At 52.9% G+C, this 23878-nt stretch overlaps 1 protein-coding gene across 2 annotated transcripts in view; it reads left to right on the top strand.

The window, feature by feature from the left end:
- Positions 1-4854: 4854 nt before the first annotated feature.
- UNC5B (unc-5 netrin receptor B) overlaps positions 4855-23878 on the top strand; it is a 97812-nt gene continuing 78788 nt past the window's right edge. For both annotated transcript variants that reach the window (XM_049855792.1, XM_049855791.1), the window contains exon 1: positions 4855-5351. In XM_049855792.1, the coding sequence (XP_049711749.1) occupies positions 5273-5351 (79 nt within the window). In that variant the 5' untranslated portion in view covers positions 4855-5272. The remainder of the gene's footprint in view (positions 5352-23878) is intronic.

Here is a 23878-nt window from a genome sequence, read left to right as displayed (position 1 = left end):
GGCGTAGTGGTTAAGTGCTACGGCTGCTAACCAAAGGGTCAGCAGTTCGAATCCATGAGGTGCTCCTTGGAAACCCTATGGGGCAGTTCTACTCTGTCCTATAGGGTCGCTATGAGTCGGAATCGACTTGACAGCACTGGGTTTGGTTTTGGTTTATCTCATAAGGTTGTTGTCGGTATATAAAGGATTTAGAACAGTGCCTGGCACAGATGAAGCACTCAACATTAACTATAGTAATATTGTTAACGATGGTAAAGAGTTAAGGACTTCATCCTTAGGCTAGTCCTCTTCCCAGGGCCCATGCGTTTGGGTCTGTCCTGGACTGGTTGAGTCTTGGGAGGGATCAGGAGCTCATTCCCACCCAAGATCCTGCAAACCGAGTCATCTGGGAGCCTCCTCTCCCTGACAACCCTGCGGCCCAGACCCACTTTTGGGCGGTCCCTAGACAGGACCTGTTAGGCGGAGTGTGGCCAGAGGGCTTCTCCCATCCAGACCAGCCGCCTTGGAGACTGAAGCTGCCGAGAAGGCTTCAGCTGCCGGGCGCCGCCTAGTGGCACCTGCGAGCACACAGGCACCGGCCAGAGAGGGAGGCGCCGGCTTAGAAGGTGACTGACTCAACGCCGCCACTCCCCGCAGAGCCCCTTGGCCGCTGCCTTTAAATCATTACTGAAAAACAAGTAGCTTTTATTCAGCCAGACTGGGGGGCTTTATACGTATTCTTCATAATCTTATGGGGTAGTTACCATTATTTCTATTTTACAGTTGAGGAAACTGATGCTTAGAGACGTTGAGTAACCTGCCCAGTGTCTCCCAGCAGGTAAGAGCAGCCCCGAGTCAACTTGGATCCAGACTCCCACCCTCCTGAAGTTTAGGGGAAACAGGAAGGGGGAAAGGTAGCCCATGGAAGCATCTGCAGCCCTCTCTAAGGGTCAGAGCTGGCTCTGGGACTGATTTCAAAGCAGCTATATTTCACAAGGAGTGCCTGGGTTGTGCAAACAACTGCTAACCAAAACGTTGGAGGTTCAAGACCACCTACAGGCACATCAGAAGAAAAGCCCTGGATATCTACTTCTGAAAAATCAACCATGGAAAGCCCCCAGTTCTACTGTGACACACATGGGGTTGCCATGAGCCAGAGTTGACACCATGACAACTAATTACATAACCCCCCCACATCCAGCTCAGCCCCCTCCCCAGAATCCCAAGAAAATGGCGGGAAGGTGGGAGACTCCTTCCAGGGCTCACTGCGTAAGGGCTGTAGGCCCTTTGACCAGTAGCCCCTCTCCCCTCTCCCCATTAATGTATCCACTTAACCAATATTGGTTATATCCTCATTATTACCAGAAACCATCTTAGGTGCTGGGTACATGATGCTGAACAGGAAAGACAGGGTCCTGCCTTCAAGCAGCTGACGGCCTAATTCCTTTTCTTAACTCACAGCAGGACCTCTTTGTGGTGAGTCTGATGGCACTGTGGGAATACCCTGGTAAATCTTAATCCAGCTACTCCAATGTGCCATCCCAAGGGCAGGGTCTGGCCCACTTTTCACCCCCCCTGGGAGAAGGCATGGGCTCAGGGCAGAGTGAACACCCCCCTACCCCCTGCACCAGCTGGGGGCCAGCCTCTGAGATGCCTGGGCTGGAGAAGAACCAGGTCTGCAGGGAGGTTGCTTAGCTGCAGTGGCTGGAGAAGGCACATTCTCTGAGAGGTAGACTTGGATGGGGTGGGGGTAGGGGGTGGCAGGAGAGTTATGGGGGAAGTCCCCCACCTCAGTGTTGGAGTCCTAGAGGGAAAGCAGGGCCCAGTACCTGCCATGGACATATTTCAAGAGTTGAGTTTTCAGGCTGGGGAGAGAAGTGGGGCAAGGACTGGCAGAAGGAGAGGGGGAATGGCCACCTTTCTTCCCACCCCCCCCCCCACCCCATCTCCAGCCAGGACTCAAGCAAAGCCAGGAAATCTGACTCTTAGACTAGAAGGGCCTGCCTGGTACAATTTCTGCCTAACAGCAAAGTCCCAGGAATTGGAGTTTTTTTTTTTTTTAAATTTCCATATCCTTCTGGCCTTCTGATCTTCAGAGATCAGGGAGACAGCCTGTGCTCTTGACCTTACCTGGATGGGTGGAGCTGTCTGGGTGTGATGAGCTATTGACTCTCTGACCCACTGCCCTGCCTGGGCGGCCCCAGGCCAAGCTGAAAACAGCCTGTTCACCCTTGCCCACAGGGACCTTTCACAGTTGGCAAAGTCCTTCCCCAAGGAGTCCCACTCACTCCACCCATGTCCACCTTCCTAATCCTGGGTGTCCAGCTAGAGAGGGCTGGGAAGATTGACTGGCTACTTCTACCACCTCCCCCAGATGCTCCAGAACCCATCCTGTGGGGGGTGTCAGAGGTGGAGGGGACTGGGCACTGGGCAGTCCCTGCCTTTATCTCCAGGCCTCTAGGGAAACGGCTGGGACAAGTCTATGCTGCTTCCCTGCCCCACTCTTACAAACCAGAACCCCTGTCCAGCCTGCAGGAGTGGTCCCCAAACCCCCTCCCCCAATCTAGGTAACACCCTTGAGTACACTTTGGTTCTACTGCAGCCCATCCCCCACTGGCTCCTGGGCCTGGCTGGACCTCTCTCTGGCTTCCTTCATCCCTCCCTGAAGCAGCCCACTACATCTGTATCTGAGGGGTGATTCCAGATACCAGCTCTGGAAGGAAGAAAATCCCAAGTAGTAAACAGATCAGGACTGGGAGGAAGGGGCATTCCTGCTGGCTGCTGGCTGCTGGCAGAAGGCTTCCTCCCCCACGGAGGGGCAGGAACAGGACAGGCTCCTTCTTATAACCCAATCCGGCCCCAGCTCAGATCAGTCGGTTTCTTTCAGATCCCATCTCCCCTGCCCCCTTCTCCTGCTCCTTCACTCACTTACTCAGAGCTGTCTGATCTTGGGCAGATGGCTTTATATCTCTGTGCCTCAGTTCTCTCATCTGTAAAATGGGAATACAAATGGTACTTACCTCAGAAGGCTATTGTAAGGATTATCTGAGGTGATACATATGAAGTCCCTAACCCAGTGCCTGGCACACAGTAAGGTCTCTAGTGGATCAATGCAAGCTGATCCATCCCTTCTGACGTCTCCGGGTTTCAGTCCCAAGACGCCATCCATCCACCAAACCACACCCGGCCCCGCATGCTCCTTGGCCCACCATTGGTGGTCAGGACTTCTCCCAGGAATCAGACAGGCCGGGAGGGCAGAATCTTAGAAAGATAGATTGTTGACATCTGTGAAGCCATTTCCACACATATTTTTTCATTCAGTACTACAACTCCCTTTGTTGTTGTTGTTGTTGTTAGGTGCCGTCAAGTCGGTTCCAACTCATAGAGGCCCTATGCACAACAGAACGAAACACTGCCCGGTCCCGCGCCATCCTTACAATAGTTGTTATGCTTGAGCTCATTGTTGCAGCCACTGTGTCAATCCACCTCGTTGAGGGTCTTCCTCTTTTCCACTGACCCTGTACTCTGCCAAGCATGATGTCCTTCTCCAGGGACTGATCCCTCCTGACAACGTGTCCCAAGTATGTAAGATGCAGTCTCACCATCTTTGCCTCTAAGGACTCCCTATGAAATAGTTATTATCATTATTCTCCATTTTACAGATGAGAATGAAGGGAGCATCAGAATGGTTAAGTAAGTTGTTCCAAGTCACACAGCAGGTATGGGGCAGAGTCCAAGTTCACACTGGGTCTGCTTAGATTAGAGCTCAAAGTGCCACCCTCTGCCCTACTGTAACCTGGGGGAGGAGAAGGGGGAGGTGTTTACAACATCCTGGAATCTGGGTGCTTGAGGGGGCTGATAGGGGGCCTGGCCAGCAGCTCTGCCCAGGATCATACAGACAAATAGGGCCAATCAGGATCATCCAAAACCGTGCCCAAATTCACAGAGCTGTTAACCCCAGCTTAACCAGAGCTTGAATGTTCGCGATTTTTCTCCTTCAGGGAGTCGTTTTGTGGCAAGAACCCCACATGCAGAAGTAATGAAGTGTAATGCAGAGCAGGGAGCCCAAAGGGAGAGTCCCTCGCTCCAGCAGAGAAGGCTGACAAAGCTGAGTCAAAGGATGGTGCATAGGTGTACAGGTAGTCCCCGATTTACGACGCATTTGAGTTACAAGGAATTGCACTTAGGACCTTTAAAAAAAAATACATCTTATCCTTAGTAATATGTACTACATACTATGTTGCAGTTCATAATTTGCTGTTATTCCTGGATGTTCATTTGCAGATGTTCAAAGATGGAATTTATAAAGACATTGATAATAAAAGGGAATAATAATGAAAAAAATTGGTGTTCGACTTACGTCAGAACCGATTTACAACAGAGTAGTCGGAATGGGGAACCCTGGTGGCGCAGCTGTAAAGAGCTTGGCTGCTAACCAAAAGGTGGACAGTTCGAATTCACCAGCTGCTCCTTAGAAACCCTATGGGGCAGTTCTACTCTGCCTTATAGGGTCGCTATAAGTCGGAATCGACTGGAGGGCAACGGGTAGGGTAGTCGGAACGGAACGCGGTCGTAAATCGGGGACTACCTGTATTACCTTCGTTTTTTTGAGACGAAGGTTGTGCACACTCCGCTCCCAGCGTTGCTCCACCGGCCGGGTTTTCCAAAGCCCGGGCGCTGCGTCTCGCACGGACTCCCCCTGAGGGGCCCCCAGCTCCGCAGAGGCCGCGCCCAGTCGGCTGCTGGGTCCCCCCTCCAGGTTCCCCTGCCGGCTCCGCCCCCGCCGGCCCGGGCCCCGCCCAGCCGCGCGCTGTCCTGCTCAGGCGCGGACTCACCAGGGCGGCAGGCGGGACTGCTCGGCATTGTGGCAGGCGGCTGGGGCCGGCGAAGGCGCCGGAGCCGCGGGTGGCGGCGAGGCGCGGCGGGGCGCGCACTGGGGCTCAGACCGGGCGGCGCTGGCCGCTGCGAGCGCCGCTGAGCGCACTCATCTTCGGCCGCGCAACTTCACGGCCAGGGCGCCGGAGCCCGGGGAGCCCCGGAGCCCGAGCCGCGCGCAGCGGGGCGCTCCGGAGCCTGGCTGGAGAGCGGGCGCCGGACACCCATCGCGCTCCGAGTGCCGGGCGGCTCTGAGCGCAGCGTGGCTGCCGCTGCCCCCACGGAGGGCACGGGCTGGCGCGGCCGGGCGCCGGGGAGGACGGCGAGGAGGAGGCGGCGGCGGCGGAGACGGCGGCGGCGAGGCTGGGGCCAGGGAGAGAGCCCCGGGGGAGAGGCACCGGAGCCCGGCGGCGGGAGCATGTGGGCCCGGAGCGGAGCGCGGGGTGCGCTGCTGCTAGCGTTGCTGCTCTGCTGGCACCCGAGGCTGAGCCAAGCAGGTAGGGAACGCCTGGGCGAGAGGGAGGGGGCGAGGGGACCCCTGCGCTCACTCTGCCCGAAGTTGGGATGGTCCTTCGCGGCGCCGGTGCGCGCAGGGAAAGCCGCAGGAGCGTCCAAGTTAGAAGGCAGGTTTCTCTGCTCCTCCGAAGTGGGCGGTGGCGCAGCTACCTTGTTGAAGGCGCAGGCCAGGTGGTTAAAGTAAGCCGGAAGCTTTCTGAGCCCTCCTGGAGGCGTTAGCTTCTTTTCCCTGGAACAGGGTGTCTGAGTCGGGTCTATGCCTCCGGGAGGACCTGGTTCCAGGGAACCCCTGGCTCTCGCGCGCCTGGCTGCGGCGTCGAAGGAAAGCTCTCGCTGCGCTGGCCAGGTGCGCGCTTGCTGCGGTTCGCCGGCAACTTCCTGCTCCCGGTCTCGGCTCGCTCGGGCTCCAGCGCGCTTCACAAACACGAGTCGGCAGGCTAGAGGGAGAGAGCAAGATACCTGGGGCGCACGGGAAGCGCCGGTGCCTTTCGGCCAGCCGGAGGAGGCCGGGTTGAAGGGCTTTGATAGTTGAAGGACGAAGGTTGAATCCCAGGCACACAGCTTTCTCCCCCAGATCGCAGGTCCGCGTTTCTGGAGGGATTTTCTTTCTTTTTTTTTTCGTGGGGGATGGGGAGGAGGTACGTAGTGTATCCTGCGGAGTTTCCCTTTAAATGGGTCGTTGACATTCTCCCCCTCACTGGAGCAGACGAGATACGCTCGCCTATGGACAGAGCTGGATACCTTAACCGGGTTGGTGGGCTCCTAAAATAAAGTCCCTAACCCCCCTCTCCCGCTGTGGAGCTGGGCGAGGCGTCGGTGTCTGGGCTGCGTCTTCCCGGGGAGCCGGTGGGCACAACATCCCTTTGGTGCTCAGCCCAAGCAGGTGGGCTGGCCGGGGTAGCTGGCCGTCTCAGCTCCCCGGAGAGGGGGGCGGGGGAGGGTGGATAGGAGGCGGGGGGCGTGGGACATCCTGCGCCTAGTCTTGTGAGTTGAGGCTGAGAATGGGGCAGGAAATCTGATGCACAAAGTGGACGAGATGACGCAGCCCCCCCCTCCGCCGCCGCACCTTCCGCTGAGATGTTGATATCCGCTCCCCCCTCCCCATTAGCCAAAGATCCCTCACTCTGCAATAAGTGATTCCCACGGCCCAGGAGTGAGGGCTTGGTTCTAGCACATCCCCCGCTTTTTTTCAGCCGTGTTGTGCAAAGTTATGACACTCAGTCATTTGATCCAAGTTAATTATGATTTGGGCAGACTCTGGTATTTAAAACAGCGTTTTGAAGTTGGAAGGTAATGATGGGGGGTGGGGGCGGGCTGCTCAATGACCAGCCTTGTTTTAAAGGTTGCAGTTGGTGTGGGAGGTGCTGTGCTAGGTTGTTGGTTTCTGGTTTGAGGGTGTTTTGGGGGGAGGTTATTGAAGGGTTGGGTGAAGTCTCTGTACATGGGCAAGGTTGGGTCTTGGAAGCTGTTTTTAAACCAGCAGGGCCTTGGGATCTGGAGTGAATACTGAGGTTACTGGGAGTGGGGGCTCGGGCAGGCAGAAGAAAGACCAGACTGGTTAGCCTAGAGTTCTCCGGGTTCAGCTGGCAGGGCTAGGGGTTGGCCTGCCTTTCCTGCTTAACCAAGCATCCAGCCCCCACCTTCCCCAGAAGAAACCCCAGGCCCAGGGCTTTGATGGATTTGGGTACAAATGGTGCCCAGCTAGAAATGGCCTCTAATACCAGGCTTTGATTTCTCACTTGCGAGTGGAGCGGTGTTGGAATTGTGCTCATTACTTAGTGTGCCAGGGACCGCCTGCCCACCAACCTGTAGGGGGACCAGCTGGTGGGTCTGCCCGCAGCCTCCCTTTGCCCAGAATGTGTGGCCCTTAGAAACCTTGGGGAGGAAGAATATGCCCCTCCCTCCCACACAGCCCTTTTTCTCCAGTGCCACAGGTACAGCATCTTTCTTTCACAACGTTGTTAAGATTTCCCAGTGGCTTTCATTTTTTTCCAGAGTCCCATTTCACTGGTGGGAAGAACCAAGGCCGGCCAGGGTGTTGGCTTTCCCCAAATCTTGCCTTGACTTGGCAGCAGGTCACAGACATGTATTGTATGCAGGGTTCCTGTCCAATAGCCAGGCCAATTCAGGCCACGTGGAACTGTCTCCTCACAGCAGTGTTTGCCTCTCTGCCATGAGCCTCAGATTTAGGGGAGGCGGGGAAAGTCATCCTCACAGAGGGGACTCTTTCTTGGGGGTGCCCAAGGCAATTCTCTCTCCTTTTTCTCCCCCCAAGCCCCAGGAGTATGGGAATGAGCTTTCTTTACAGCACTGATAATTTTTTTTTTTTAAGTCACAAAGTTTGATGATGCAAAAATCAAAACCAGAACCATAAAACCCCAGAAGCTGAGAAGGAGATGTCAGCAAGTGACTGACTAGGAGAGGCCACTTCAAAAGCCCATCGGCCCTGGGAAGCTTCCCCCACCCCACCCCTCAGTCCTTCCTGGGGCTTTTGATGATCTTTTCTTTGGCTTCTGCCTGGGATGGTTGAGAAGGAGCTGATTTGTCATGATAACACTTCTTTTTAAAGTGCAATTAAAATCAGGGTTTTTCTTGTGTCTCTGCTTACTGCTTAGGCTGTGTGTGTGTGTGATGCCCGTTCTTGTCTGCCTCCACACTATAGCAAACACCCATCTCACTTAAACAAATAGAAAATCAAGTGTGTCTTAATGGGTTTTCTCGTTAAAGTGGAAGTACCACTGCATGGGAGGAATTTTGTCTGTAATCTCACTTCTTCCTCCTCTTCCTCCTTCCCCTAAATGGAATTCTGTAAGTCAAAATAAATCCTCCTTTTCTAACCCACTTATTTAGCAGTTGAAGCTTTGGGACAGGCCCTGACTTGCCCAGAGTCCCCTGAGGATTCAGGGGCAGAGCTGAGACTTGAACTCAGACCTTGCAAACCTCAGTCTAGCCCTCTGGGCCCTTGGTTGCACTTGGGGTGTGGACTGGCCACTGAGCTTCAGGTGTCGAGATCTTGAAATCAGACACCACCTAAAGATAAGTTTGGTTTGGTAGCTGGGATGGACTGGGACTTGTAGCAGGATGGGGGAAAGAAGGTTGAGCTGGGAGCAGGGACCCAGGGGAGATAGAGCAGGGCAGGGCCAGAGGTCCCAGGTGAGGCCCTGAGGCCAGGCAGGTGCCTGAAGGTGGCTCCACCCTTGGACCCCCCAGCACTTCATCTTCTCTGCAGCTGCCCCACCTGGGCAGGGTAAGACAAATAACAAGCCGGGCTTCCCTGTTACCATTCTTGAGCTCCACATCCATTTGTAGAGTCAGGGACAGGATGTGTCTTTACTCTTTAGGGTCTCGTTTCCATCCCTTCCTGCTTTGTTGAGTTTCTCCTGTAGGGAAGATTCTGGTGACCCTATTCCTGGCTGCGAGGCCTGACATGGGGCATGCCTCCCATATCTTCTTATAGCCACAAATGCCTTCTGAGGAGGGTGGCGGACTGCCTAGACTTTGGGGATGGGACTAGGGGAGGAGTGGACCCCCTTCACTCCAAGCACTTAGAGAGCAAGGTTAGCAGTTCTGATGGACAGTCCTGGGAGCCCCCCAGACTCTCACCCCAAGCCTATGGAGAGCAGTCAGCTCAGCCCACTGAGGCCTGAAGGAAAGGGAGGAGAGGCACAGTCCTGGGCTGGGAGGTGGGGCTTGTGGTGCTGGAACTGGACTGGGGAGAGTAGAGGGAAACCTCTGCCTGGGCATGATGGTGGGTAGGGAGGAAAATGGGCAGGGAGGCCCAGCGCTTTCCCTTCTCCTGGCGACCTCCTCCTCCTCTTTCTCCTCCTCACCAGTTTCCTAAACAGCTTCCACAAATGGAGTCATTAAAGCTGTGAAGGCAAAACGAAACCAAGCAAGTGCTTTTCCGTTTCTTTTCTTTTTTTAAAAGGAAAATTAAAAATACCGTAATTAGGGTAGTACAAGGAGAGGGCAGTTTCAGGGGGGCCAAGGGAATCTGGCACTCCACCTTTTCGGCTTTGCTCCTGAAGTTGGGGTTGGCGCGCCACCTCCTGCCCCCTCTGGACCTGTCCTTAGCCAGGTGCCACAGGAATGTCGCCACGGCGGGACAAATTTTAGTGAGACAGGTCGGGGAGCCCCTTCTCTGGGCTTTTTGGGAGAAGACTGGCATCCCGGGGCTGGCCTCGGGTCCCCGCTCTGAGTTGGGTGGGGGACGCTGTGTCCCCGCAGGGCAGGCAGAAACCCGGGCTGAGCGCGCTGCCCAGCTGCCGCCGAGCGCTGAAAGCCACAGGTCCTCGCGGCGCCCCTTCCTCGCGGCGCCCCTTCCTCCTGGCTCCTGGTCATCGCCAAGGCTAGTGACAGCGAAAACATTTGCCGAAGTGCAGGCATTATTAGCCGCCTCCCTGCTCACCACCCCCCAGCCCCTTTGTTTCTTCTTTCTTCTCTCCAAAAGCAGCGAGTTGCTGGAAGCTCCCAAATTTACCCCTTTCGACAAAGCGGCCTGATTAGCGTCGCTGCAGCTTGTGGGTTTGATTCAGCGCCACTGCACCAGCGCGTGGTTACTTGGTGTCCGTGGGAGCCTTGGCACAGCGCCCCTCTGCCTCCCAGCTCCCCTGCGTCCCCTGCTCACCTTCTGCCCCCTGTCCCCCGCCACCTGCCTGCCCTGTCCTAGCCAGCCGAGCTAAATCCCTCTGCTGGAGCCCCGGGAGCTCTCACACCGCGGCCTAGCCAGCCCACCGCCTAGTGAGGGAGCCTAGCCGCTCCCCTTCTCACCTCCCAGAACAGGCTGCCCCCAGCCCTCACAACTTCCCTGCCTCCGCCGCTTGTTTCTTGTGAAGAAGGCAGGCTTGGGGGTGTGAGAGTGCGTATTAAGCAGTGTGTGTTGGTGGGAGGGGTGAGAGTGGGTATTAAGGAGGCGAGCGGAGGTGGGAGTATGTAGTGGGAGGTGAGGGTTGGGGTGTTGGGGTGTTAGGTGCATGGAGGTGGAGTGTGTGCATGGGTGTGTGCAGGAGTGGATGTGTGTGCTGAGGAGGGTTGTGCCTTTTGTATATGGGAATATGAGATGTGGGTGGCAGTCTGTATGTTTGGGTGTGGGAGGGTGCGTTCGATATGCATATGGGTGCGGCTGGGGTGTGCTTGTGTATAAATAGGTGTGTGTAGTGAGGGGGACCATGAGTCACCACGAACAAGGGACACTCCAACCATTAGATTGTGTTGGAGATTCCTCTTCAGGGCAGCACCCAGGATCGGTCCCCTTCAGTGCTAAGGAGACCTCATTTTACCCTGCCCTGAGGGTTGGCCCTGGGGGGCACAAATGGTTTGCGCTTGTCTGCTAACCAAAAGGTTGGCAGTTTAAACCACCCAGTGGCACCATGGAAGAAAGGCCTGGCGATCTGCTTCCGTAAAGCTTACAGCCAAGAAAACCCCACAGAGCTCGGAGTTGACTGGATGACAATGGGTTGGAAGGCTGTGAGCAGCGTTTGGCCTGGGTGCCAGTTCTCGAGTTGGGAAGGCAGAGGTCAGCTTCTGGAGCAGAGGGCACATGGGACAGGCCTGCCTGAGGATAGGTCCTCGTGCTTCAGAGGGAGGAAAAGTGGCCAAAGATGGACCCTCAGTCAGCCCAGGAGCGTGGGCTGACGCACCCAGGAGAGCAGGGGTCTTGAGTCCTGGGTCTCCTGAAGTCGGCCTCTGTTAGCCCAGAGCAATGTAAAGGGCTGTGGTTTGGGGATCTGCCCTGTGACCTGCCCAGACTCACACTTCTTCCCATCCCTCTCCTCCAGGTCTCTTCTGGACTCTGTTGGAGAAGGGGCAGGGGCATGGCTTGAGTCGCGGCATCTGCAATGGAGAGTAATATCTCAGGAAGGCGTGGCTGGGGCCTGGGACTCCTAGTGTAAGCAACTGAAAGAGGAGGAGGGCATGTACATGCACACACCCATGTGCTCACACACATACACACTGGACTCCACTCTCCTTACCACCTCCTTTGTTGGTGAAGGGCTCCCCAGCTTTCCAGTTCTGTCCCTACTAAGGTCTGCCATCACCTTGACTCTGGGATAAGATATGCCATTCAGAAACAGGGAGACCTAAAGGAAAATCACAACCCCATGTATGTGCATAGTATTTAGAGTTTACAAAGCCCTTTTAGATGTGGGGCCTCACTTCTTCCTCCTAGGAACCCCACTGGGGTGGTGGATGCCTAGCTAGGAAGCTGAAGAGACAGGACTGGGACCCAGGTCAGAGCCAGAGCAGCCCTGGCCCTAGCCCTCAGGGAGATGACTGTCCATGGAGGAGGCTGATATTCAATCCAGAAAATGTTAAATGACATTTAGAGAGTTTCGGGTGCCACACAAGGGCCATGGGCAGTATATGCAGGGAAGAGCACAGCAAAGAGCGAATGAGGAGGTGATATGAACCAGACTTCGAGTCTCTCCTGTTCAGGTCTTTCTAAGAGCATTTCCTGAAGAGAGGGTGGCTAACTAGCTGGAGCACCTGGGCAAGAGTGTCCAGCCTTGGGCCTCTCCTCGTTGCTCTGGGAATTTGGCCTGATCAGCATCCACTCTGGCCGCCATCTTGAGGTGGGCACCAATCCTTGGTGAACCAACCCTTGGCCATATTTTCATTCCAGGGCTTCCTAGGCTCAACTGAATAGGTGTTCCTTGGGGTACCTGGCCCTCTCAGCTACCTCTGATTCCGTGGGATAGGACCTGGGCAGGGGACAACTCAAGAGAAAAATGTTTCTTTTTCTTTGATTCTCTCTCTGTGGCTCTCAAAAATGGAGTGAGCCCCCCCCAAAAAATAGTTCTGAAGGACTGGTGGAGATTCTTTTGGTGGTGGCGGGATTGGGAGGTGTACTTATTTGCCCTCTGCCACACCCCCCCACCCAAGACCTCAAAGCCAGTAAGAAGGGAAAGACAGAATCCTCAGCCATGACTCCCATGAGCCAGTCAGAGCAGGAAGGCTCATTTGTCACCACTTCTACTAAACCCTCTACCACCACACACCTCACGTTACAGAAGCTCCTCTGCAGGCCCTCATTTGGGGGTACAGAGGGGTGCTTGGCGTTGCCAACAGAATTTTGAAAAGGTTAAAATAGCCTCTCAGCATTGCCACTTATGAACTCTGCAGCCTTGGGCAGCTCAGTTAACTGTGTTGTGCCTCAGTTTGCTTATCTGTGAAATGGGGAAAATAATGATAATATCATCATAGGGTTGTGTTGAGGATTATGTGACTTGATGCACAGTAACGTGCTCAGCATGGTGCCTGGCACATACTGAGCACTCCGGGATTGTTATGGGTACAGCCTCCTCAGGAGAGAACCCTGCAAAGCCAGAGACTTCCTCCCCAGGGGAGTGAGAAGGGTGGAGAGCAAGCAGGAGTCTCAGAGCCTGGTGGTCCAGTATCTCTTGGCCTTGGAGTTAGGAGGCTCTGGTTCTTCTCCTACTGTGTGACCTTGAGCAAGTCCTTTTCCCTCTCTGGGTCCTGGTTGGTCTCCCCATCTGTAAATTTGGGGTGGGAGAGGTGAAGGGATGATCCCTAAGGGCTGCATTTTTTTTCCATCTGGTTCCATCTGAAGAGGCCCCCAGCAGCCCCAAGAGACAGAGGTAGCCAAGGCCCAGAACCACTTGTATTTACAGAGGCCCCTCCAGAAAGTCAATATATTGACTGGAATGCCCTTGTGCACATTATGCAGCCCTGGTCTCTCTCCAAAGCCATAGATCACCCTCCAGGACCTCAGTCCCTTTTTCCTGCTCCATAGGCATCTCCTGCCTCAGAGACCAAGAGCCCCAGACACCAAGCAGGCCCAGGAGGCAGAGGAGGACCCCACTGAGCAGGCAACCTGGGCTTGGGAGAAAAGAGGTCCTCGCCACCCTCCATCCCCCCACTGAGGCTCAAAGCTGTGGTAGGAACCACCACCCAGACCTGGCTCCTGTGCCACGCACTGTTCCGTTTCTCAGAAGGCATGCGGTAGCTGATCTAGGAAGTGGGAGGTGAGACATGCTGTTCCCACATCAGGTAGTGGAACATCTGGTCCAGCCCTAAAGCCTGCAAATGCTGGGCTCTGATGTTCAGAGGTGGGCAGGACACAGGCCTGGACCTTAAGGAACTGACAGGCTTTGTGTGACTTCTTGATTATGAGGTATGGGCCATGTGCCAGGCCTGTGATGCTGGGGTTGGGGAGGAGGGGGGCAAGAGAAGCAAAGATGGTGCAACAGAGAGGAATCCACTCAACGAGCTGTGATGTATACATACTGGGAGGGGTCTGGTGTGGTGCTTAGAGGCAGGCTGTGCAGACTACTTGGGCTCAAACTCTGACAGTGCCGCTCTCTGGCTGTGTGTCTTAGGGCAATTTTAGCCCCTCTGAGCTTTAGTTTCTTAATTTGTGAAATGTAAGGAATAGTACCAATTTTATCATATTGTTGTGGGGATGAATGAGATAATGCATAAAAGTTGTTTGTACATTCTAAAGTGCTCAATAGCATTTATTATCATTATCTTCACCGTCGTCATCCTTATTGGTGACAAGTATTGGGTGTACAGTGGGAAATGCCTATGATATTGAGAGGAGGCAGAAGTTCCCAAGGGCCTGGGCAGTCAGGAAAGGCTTCCTGGAGGAGGGGAGGATGGAGCTTGACCGACCCTTGAAGGATGACTAGAGTTTGGCTAAACAGGGAAGAGGGCATTCCTGGCAAGGGGATGTGTGCTCACGTGATGTGAGGTAGGAACCCCTTGCACGTCTGCACAGGAAAGATTCTGGTGAAACAACGGACCTGCGTTGCCAGGGGGCCCTTCTTATGCAGCGAAAAGGGCTGAGGCTTCCTTGGAGTAAAAAGGATTTGAATCCTGAGTGCCTGGGTTAGGTGGCTCAAGCTCTCTGAACCTGTGAGACAGAGCTGATACCACCTACTGCACTGGGCAGTGGTTGATACGGGAGATAACATACATGCAGGCTATCACAGAGCAGGTGTGCCTCCCCCGAGTCCAGCTGACTGCTGGCGGGGGCTGGGCCCTGCTCCTCTCCTGGAACCTCTCTGGGCAGGTGAACAGGGGGCAGAGAGTCCCCAGAGGGCAGCTTCCAGGTTGTTCAGAGAGCCAGGGAAAGAGGCAGGAAGAGAAGAGACGGCTTTTTCTGGCCCCTGGTGCCCACCTGGACCTGCACCAGCCCAGGAGGTGTCCCTAAGGTCTGGGAGGAACGCCTTCTGCTGAGATCACCCAGGAGCCTGCAGCCCCTAGAGGCCCTCAGTGGCGCCTGGAGGCATTATTGGCATCAGGAGACAGAACCGAAAGAAAGCAGCTCTGTAATGCGATCAGAGGCGCCTGCCTGCCCAGCCTGGGGCCTGGGCACCCATGGAAGATGCACAGCTTACAAGAAGTGGAGTTAGAATGCCAGGAAAGTGGTTCCTGACCCCCCGCCCCCACCCCACCTTCCATCATTCTGTGGCTCAGCTGGACAGAGTGAGACTCAGGGTTAGAGTAAGCAGTAACCTGGGGTTGGGCGGGGTACGTTATATGGGGCAACCTTGGACCCTTTCTCTTTCTTTGCCACCAAGCCAGGGCAGTGGGGATAGGAGGCAGGGTCAGTGTGGGTGGCGGCAAGATGGAATGGAAACAATTAGGGGATGGGGGTGTAGCTGTGGCATTAGATGACTAGGAGGCTGGGTCTGGTTTTGCGCGTCCACAAGACCATGGAGCCCAGCACAGTGCCGGGCACACAGAGGTACTCAGTAAGTATTTGTACAGTGGATGAATGAAGACTCACGGTCAGGCGTACTCAGCTAAGGGGCTGCTGTGATTCATTCCCTGCTGCGCGCTGGACTCGCTGCTGTGGACAGCTTGCCAAAGAATTAATTAGAAGATTCTCATTCCTCTGCTTAAAAGCTTCCCCTCCTGCTTGTCTGCTGCTTTCTGACTTTCTTTCCTTGAGCACTTAGTATGTACCAGACATGGTAGAAGTCAGAGCCAGGTCTTCAGTGGTCAGTCCCTAGCATTTTCGCACTAAGTCCAGTGGAGCCACGAAGCATTAACCAAGCATCGTAGTCAAGTACCCTCAGGCCCTTTGTGTGCAGACAGCAGACCAGCAGACACTCGCTGGGCTGGGAAACTTTGTACTTATCTGCAAGATGGGCTTGCAAGGCACAGTTAGTCCAGGCCTCTTTAAAACGTTTGTTTCCTACGTGCACCCCACTCCATTGATAACTTTTCTCCACCTTACCTTCTGGTGGCTCCAGGTAATGCCCACTACATGGATGTTCACCCTGAGGCCTCGAAGCAGGTGTGGGGCCAACCCCAGCCCCCCCATGGCAACTGCCACCAGCTTTTTGGCAGAAGCTGGGCAGCTGCAGGGTCTGGCTGGCCAGGCTCACCCTGGCACCATGTCCAGTGTGAACATTCAGGGAGTGTCCCTGGGAGATTAAACATCCCCAAGGCCGTTGGCCAAGGTGGCAGTAGGCCTGGCCCAGATACCACCGTCACAGCTGGGCTCCTGCCGGCCTGTGCCAGGAGCCCCCACCATAGGCGGGTCTGGAATTCTAGCCTGGCAGCCAGGACAGCCATGACTGCTTGGCACAGTGACCCCTGCTGCAAATGTGCTCTGGCCCCATGTGCTCCTCGTGTCCATCCCATGTCCTGCATAGAGACTCACACACATGCGAAGGAGACAACAGCAGACAGCCCCGAACTGAGAATTGGGAAGCCTGGACCCTAATCATAGTCATGCAGCTAATTTGCTGTGTGATGTTTGGCTAGTCCTTTTCCCTCTCTGGGCCTCAGTGTCCTCACTTGTCTAAATGAAGAGGGTCAACCCTGGAATCAGAGAACCTGGATTCAAGATCTACAGCCATCACTAACTGCAGTTCTCTGGGTCTGTGTCTCCTTGCTGTGAAATGAGATCCCTGATAGTTGGGGAGAGTCAATGGTCAATGAAGATCAGTTTCCTTTTCTCCCCACCTGGAAAGAAATGGATCCACAAATTGCTGGCTGCTTCCCTCCTCCCTCTTCCTTCTCCCTCCTCCCTCTTGACATGGAGAGGATTTTGGTAAAAGGTGGGGCAAAGGTCGTTCCAATGAATTCTGAGATTCTGTCCAGCCATCTAAGGCCATGACTATAAAGGCACCATGCATGTGGCTCAGGATGGCCCATGGGGTGACCTACCTGGGGTTATCCGCAAGGGGAGGAGCCCTCATTGTCTTCTACCTTTGGAAGGAGTGCTGGATTAGGAGTCAGGAAGCCTCAGCTCTAAGGCAAACCCTGTCACTGTGTGATAGGCAAGTTGCTCGCCTTCTTTGAGCCTCAGTTTACCTGTTGGCAAAAAGAACAAAAGAAACTGAATGCCGGGTAGGGCCAAGTGAGGAAACAGCCAAAGACGTGCTTTGGAAACTTCTCCAGACCCCCAGGGCCTGCAGATCTGAGATGGAAGGAGGCGAGTGGGGCAGGGTCTGGTACCCCAGGACTTATGGTGCACGCTGAGAGCCGTTCACTGTGGAGCAGAGCGGGGGAAGGCCTACGTTTCCATTTCCCTGGCTGGAACCTGCCTGTTGGTGGGTTGGGCCCTGGCATCTCCCCGTGTCCTGGCCGGCCACGGTTATTGAACTAAATTACTAGAGTTTGGGCCAGTTCCCGTCCTTCTCTGTGCCCATCCCCTGCCACGTGCCACGTACTCCGGAGCAGAGAAGACCGAGGTGCCACGTCAGAGGAGGTTAGTGCTGGATTTGGTGTTGTCCAACCTAGCACGCCATCTGCCATGCCCACCAGAAATTACATAATCCCTCGGCCGGCTGCCCATTCTTAAAAAACAGGGCAGGCAGGACAGCAGGGAGTAGGGAGGAAGAATTTTCTTCTCTCCGCTTTGTTCCCTCCCAGCCCGCTACCCCCTTGGACCAGTCTTCATTCTCCAAGTTGCTCCCAGAGCCTGAGACATAAATGCCAAGATAGAGTGAGGCTGAGGGCGGCAGGGGATGGGGCAGGCCTGGAAGACGCAGTTTGTTACCTTGCCTTGTGGACTCTGGGGCATCCTGCAGATGGCTCGCGGACTGCACACCTGTCAGGCAGCCCCTTGCCAGCCTCACTCCATTCCTCTGCCAGGCTTGGATGGTGTGGGGTGAGGAGGACAGCTCAAGCTTCTGGGAAGTAGGGGGAGAGCCCCTCAGTTCCTACAGAGATTTTCCCCTTCCAACATCTTAACAAAAGTAAGCATTTTTAATAACTAAATTATAACTGGTGGGTTCAAATGGCCAACTTTCCAAGCAGCTGGGCAGTTAACCTCTGCACTGCCAGGGCTTCTTCATAGCCAGATACCACTGCCCACATATCAATCACTAGGACCTTTGGAATCAAAGAGACTCAGGATATAATCCTGTCTGTGTTATTTGTGTGATTTTTAGCCAAGCTGCTTTATCACTGTTGGCCTCAGTTTCCTCACCTGTGGAATAGGAATAAGGAAACCTTCTCATGTCTGTCTTGAGGATTGAATTAGTTAATGTGTATAGAGGACAGAGAAAGAACACATACCAATAAATGGTAGTTGCGATCGTTGGTACCCAATTCCGTTCTCTCTCTATCCTTTAAGAACATAATATATGATGACCAAATGGGATTTATTCCAGGAATGCAAGGGTTGGTTCAAAATTAATCCATTAATATTAATAACATATATCACATTAATATCATACACAGTATTAAGCTAAGGAAACAAAATCATCCATAGATGCTGAAAAAGCCTTGAACAAAATTCAGCACCCATTCATGATATACTCAATAAAATAGGAATTAAGAGATAAGTTTTAGCACAGTAAAATATATATACCTTGGTCCTAAAGCTAGTGTATTTGATAAGGAAACACTAAAGGCGTTTTTACAAAGATCAGTAATAAAGCATGGATACCCACCATCTCTGCATTCAACACTGTGCTAGAGGCATTAGCCAATGCAGTTAGACAAGAGAAATCAATTAGAGGCATAAGAATAGATAAAGAAGAAAAATTACCCCTACCTGATATTAATACATACTACAAAGCCTCTATAATTAAAACAGGGTGGTACTGGTGCATGAATTGGCAAATACACCTGTCAAAGATAACAGAAAGTCCAGAATTAGACCCAAATGCGTATGGAAATGTGGTATATGACAAAGGTGGTATTTCACATCACCGGGGTAAAGACAGACTTTTAATAAATGATGCTGGGACAAAAGGGGAGCCAGAAAAATAAACTCGAAATACATTAGGAATCCAAATGTAAACAGTGATATCATACAATTACTAGAAGAAAATATAGGTGAATTCCTCTTTAACCTTGGTTTGAGAAAGGGTTTGTAATTATAACTAAAAATCCAGGGGCAATAACATAAAAGATTGATAATTTTTATTACATAAAGTTTTTTTTTATTAAAAAAACCCTAAATAAAGTAAAAAATTCTGACAAATTGGGAGAAAATATTTGCAACATATACCATAGACAAAGGGCTAATAGCCCTAGTCGATACAGTACTCTTTTTGTGTGTGTGTGTGCTTTTATTCAAAGTTTACAGCTAAAGTTAGTTTCTCATACAAAAATTTATACACACGTTATGTGACCCTAGTTGCCCCCTCTGTAATGTGACAGCACACTCCTCCTTTTCACCCCAGATTTCCTGTGTTCATTTAACCAGCTCCTGTCCTTTTCTGCCGCCTTATCTCACCTCTGGACCGGAGCTGCCCAGTTAGTCTCATGTATCTACTTGAGCTAAGAGGCACAGTCTAAATGAGTATCATTTTATGTGTTATATAGTCCAGTCTAATCTTTGTCTGAAGAGTTGGCTTTAGGAATGGTTTTAGTTCTGGGTTAGCAGAGAGTCTCGGGGCCATGACTTCTGGGGTTCCTCCAGTCTCAGTCAGACCATTAAGTCTGATCTTTTTACTAGAATTTGAGTTCTGCACCCCACTCTTCTGCTTGGTCAGGGACTCTGTTGTGTTCCTTGTCAGGGCAATCATTGGTGGTGGCTGGGCACCATCTAGTTCTTCTGATCTCAGGCTGATAGAGTCTCTGGTTTATGTGGCCCTTTCTGTCTCTTGGGCCAATATTTTCTTTGTGTCTTTGGTGTTCTTCGTTCTCCTTTGCTCCAGGTGGATTGGGGCCAATTGATGCATCTTAGATGGCAGCTCGCTAGCTTTTAAGACCCCAGACGCCACTCACCAAAGTGGAATTCAGAACATTTTCTTAATAAACTTTGTTATGCCAATTGATATAAGATACTCTTAAAGGTTGAGGGTCAAAGGACCAAAATCTGATGAAGAAATGGAAAAAAGGACACGCACAGACAATTCACAAAATAAGACATGTTGTTGTCCATTGCTGTCGAGCAGGCTCCAACTCATAGCTACCTTATGTATAAAAGAATGAAACGTTGCCCAGTCCTGCAGCATCTTCACGGTCACTGGTATGTTTGAGTCTGTTGTGGCTAACGTGTCAATCCATCTCATTCACGGTTTCTCTTGTTTTTTTGCTGATCCTCTACTTTACCAAACACATGAAAAAATATTCAAACTCATTTATTATTGCTGTTGTTAAGTGCTGTCGAGTTGATTTTTAGCTCATAGTGACCCCATGAGACAGAGTAGAACCACCCCATAGGCTGTAATCTGTATGGGAACAGATCACTAGGTCTTTTTCCCACAGAGCCGTTGAGTGGGTTCAAACTGCCAATCTTTCTGTTAGACACTGAGTGCTTAACAGTTGTGCCACCAGGGCTTCCTCACTTATAATACAAATGAAAACAACCCAGAGATAGCATTTCTCACTTAGCAGACTGGAAAAGGTTTTAAAAATATGACAACCCGTTCTGCTGGGGAGGCTATGGGAAAACAGGTCCTCTCAGACAGTGCTGGTGGGAGTGCAAACTGGTACAACCCTTCCGATAAGTAATTTAGTGATACCTAACAAAACTACGTAGGCACTTATCTTTCACCCCAACAACCTTACTTCTAGAAATCTCTCTTTAAGATATTCCTCCATCAACACAAAAGTACACGTGCACGAGATTACTCATTGCAGCATTGTTTGTAATTGCAGAGTATCGGAAACAGCCCAGACGTCAGCAGAGCAGTTGCATAAACTCTGGTACGTCCATAAAATGGAGTACTGTGTAGCTATGAAAAAGAATGATGAAGCTCTCCGTGAACTGATAGGGACAGATTCCCAGGGCAGACTGACAAGTGAAGGAAGAAAACACAAAGGTCATACGCTACCTTTCTGTGTAAGAAAGCCCATACCCAGACCTCTCCTCTGTTCTCTTTTGACGGCCTCTTGAATACATTCAGCTTACCCCTTGGATAGATGCCCCTCCCCACTGTGGTTATAGATCCAAGCAGTAAACACTTCTTGGGGGATGGGTTCTCTGTACTACCACCAAGAGGGCAGGACCCACAAGTGCCATCCCTACCCCAGCTCTAACTGAATCTTCTGGCTCCACGTGGTCCTGGGAACATCGCTTCAGCCCTCTGGGACTTGATTTTCTCTTCTGTGACGTAAGGGATAATGAATCCTACACCATCCTTTCACAGAGAGGAGGTCGGACCGCGTCACACTTAATTCATGTGCACGATGTGGGATACAGTTTCATTTTTTATTTACCCACAGGGTCTGCAGGTTGCTTCTTGGGGCTCAGGTAAGCTCTGGAGCATCCTTTTCCAGCCCCTTACCCCCCCCACCACACACACACACACACACACAGGGCCCCATTCTATCCAGAGCTTCAGGAAGATGCAGGACATGGAGGTGACTACTTAATTTGCTGTTACTTTGACCAGTGGGGTTCCATCCACATACGCTACATCCGCATACAGACATGCAGCGGGCCCTCCAAGCCCCTGGACTCCCTCACACTCCCAGCTTGGGCACACGTGAGATGCCCACTGGCCCTGCTCTGAGCTGGTTGGCCATTTTACATGCATTGTCTTTCTGTCCTTGTAATGGCTCTGAGAGGAAGGTCTTACCAGAGGAGCAAACTGGGGCTCAGGGAAGGGAAGTGACTTCTGGGTTTAGCCCTAGTCTCTGGACTCCAAATTCAGTGCTCCTTCCACAAGCCCACTCTACATCCAGTCCCCGAGGCAGCGACCAGGTCACATTCCCCGGCGAGCCTTCCTCGATGTCCCAGTGAGAGGTGGATGCTGAGTAATTTTTGCAGTGGCTGGGTGGAGAGTGAATGGAAGAACTGGAACTGCTTTGTAAATGCAGAACCCTCCACAGAGGGAATTCTGATCTCAATAAATAGCTGTTGATTGGTGGACAGAGCTGGGCTTTTCCCCCAGGCCTGTCATGCACGCATCAGGAAGCCCTCCCTCCCTGGCCTTTGCCATTTTAAGAATTCATCAGAGAGCGAGCATGTTCCCGCGGGAGCTGGGGAGGAACATGGGTGGCCCCAGGGGCACCCCCAGAGTCCTGCAGAGGGTTGTCTAAACATTGCAGGCCCCAATAGATCAGCAGGTCTGTGAAGGGAAGGGGCCGGACCAGGCCTCAGCCTCTACAGAGGAGGGGGCCTGGGGCAGGATGGTGGAGGGCATAATTGCCGGAAGGTCACACTCCAAGCCCTGAGAACCCTGCTTACCAGTCAATAAGTCGTTTATTACACCCTTGACAGTGTCTTCCACCACTGCCTCCCACTGGATCCTGTGGAGCCGGCAGAGGGAAGAGCAGGGCCTCTAGGGAGAGGCCATTGGAAGCTTGTGCTGGCCGGCCTGAAGCAATCCATCCTCCCCCGCCTTCTCATCTCAGCCTACTGAACAGGAGTACTTGCCCAAGCCCCTGGAAAGAGTCAGCCAGAGGTTCCAGGGGACTCCCAGCGTCTCTTCCTACTTCCCTGGATTTCCTTCCCAAGGCTCCTTCTAGGGAATTGTGAGGGCTTGGGGGGAGGGCCATTTCTCAGAGCTTGTTAGGACATTAAAGGAGCACATGAGGGCCCTACATTCCCTCTGCTTTGGTCAGAGCTGGTCATGAGAGTAGCCTCATGCCATTTCTGGCTTTGCGGCCCCCTCACATGTCAAGGTGATGACCAGGTTCACAGGCATGAGACATTTCACATGCAAAAGGCTCTTTCACGTTGTGAATCTGAACTGCTTGACAACCCCAGAGGTAGCCAGGGTGAGTGTGTTACTCCCCCTTTTACACATGGGAAACCGAGGCAGAGCGAGGGGAGACAGCTCGCCCTAAGTTATCCCCGGATGTGCTTTGTCACTGCCTGATATTCCATCAGCAGCAGCCCCTCTCCACTCTTGCCTCAGGCTGCCGGCTGAGAAAGATTGAGCCAGGAAGCCTTCACTATTCTAGATTGTCCTTCAAGGGCACCCTGTGTTACCTCCCGGCTTAACTTCAGGGAACCCAGCGGGGCGTTAAGGGGAGCCATTAGGGCCTTAGCTGTGATTGATCAAAGAGAGTAGGGGTGTATTCCAGTTCAAGAACTCAACATTGTCTCCATGGCCCAGCAAGGGAAGCTGCTGACCCCCAGAACAATCAGCCAAGCAGAGGCCATGCAGGCTAGAGACTGGGCACCGCCAGCCCCTCGCCCTCCTGGCTGCACCACAGTCAAAGGTGGAAATCGGGCTGGGGCTGAGCAGGAGCAAGTCAGTGGCTAAGTTAAAAACCATTTCAGTGGTCTGTCTGTGGAGTCACCTGGTGACCCAGGTTGCCTCTCCTGGGCAGGGACAGTCCAAAGGCAGCCAGCCACGTTCTCTGCCCACTCCGCCCTCCCCCCACATCAGGCCCCTGACCCTGGGTACCTGGGCCACCTGCCCCATCCCCAGGGCATATCATATCCTTTCTTTGGAGGCTCACAATGTGTGGACAGCTGGGACCAGCCTTCTACAAGAGGGAAATTCCAGATCCCACCAAATTCCAAATTCCACAGCCTTATCTGGCGCCATGCTGTCTGACCTTTGATGGGATTCCTGGTATGGGAGGAAGGACCTCCTCACCCTCAGAGAGATTATAGGAGCGGGGGTACCCCACCTTCCCACCCCCCAAGGTCCCTAGGTGTGTCATGACCTGGGAGGCAGCAGGCTTGTACTGTGGTAGGAACACCCATGTTGTTTGTACCGAGAGTAATAGCAAGAGGGAGTTGAAGGGTGGGGTGGAGGACAGAGTCGACCAGACAGCAGCAAGCATGATCCACAGTGACCTCATTCTACCCCATTTAACCCTTTCGGAGGTGAGACGCCATACCAGAGCAAATCCCTTTCTCTCTCTGAACCTCAGTTTCCCCATCTGTTAAATGAGAGGATTGGACTAGTGGATTCCAGGATCCCTTACAGCCTTCGGTTCTATATTTTCCAAAGTCCTCTCAGCCTGGTAGCCTGTAGAATTTCCTGGGGCAGAAGATGACATCCCACTGGTCTATTCTAAGCGTTTCCTGTCTACACCAAAACCAAAAATAAAACCAAACCTATAGCAGTCAAGTCAGTTCTGACTCATTGTGACCCCATGTGTTATAGAGTATAACTGAGCTCTATAGGGTTTTCTTGGCTGTAATCCTCACAGAAGCAGATGA

The sequence above is a fragment of the Elephas maximus genome, chromosome 16 (genome assembly GCF_024166365.1).
Source record: "Elephas maximus indicus isolate mEleMax1 chromosome 16, mEleMax1 primary haplotype, whole genome shotgun sequence".
Classification (NCBI taxonomy): Eukaryota; Metazoa; Chordata; class Mammalia; order Proboscidea; family Elephantidae; genus Elephas; species Elephas maximus.
Note: the sequence above shows the minus strand (reverse complement) of the source record. Positions and strands in the feature narration are given on the sequence as shown.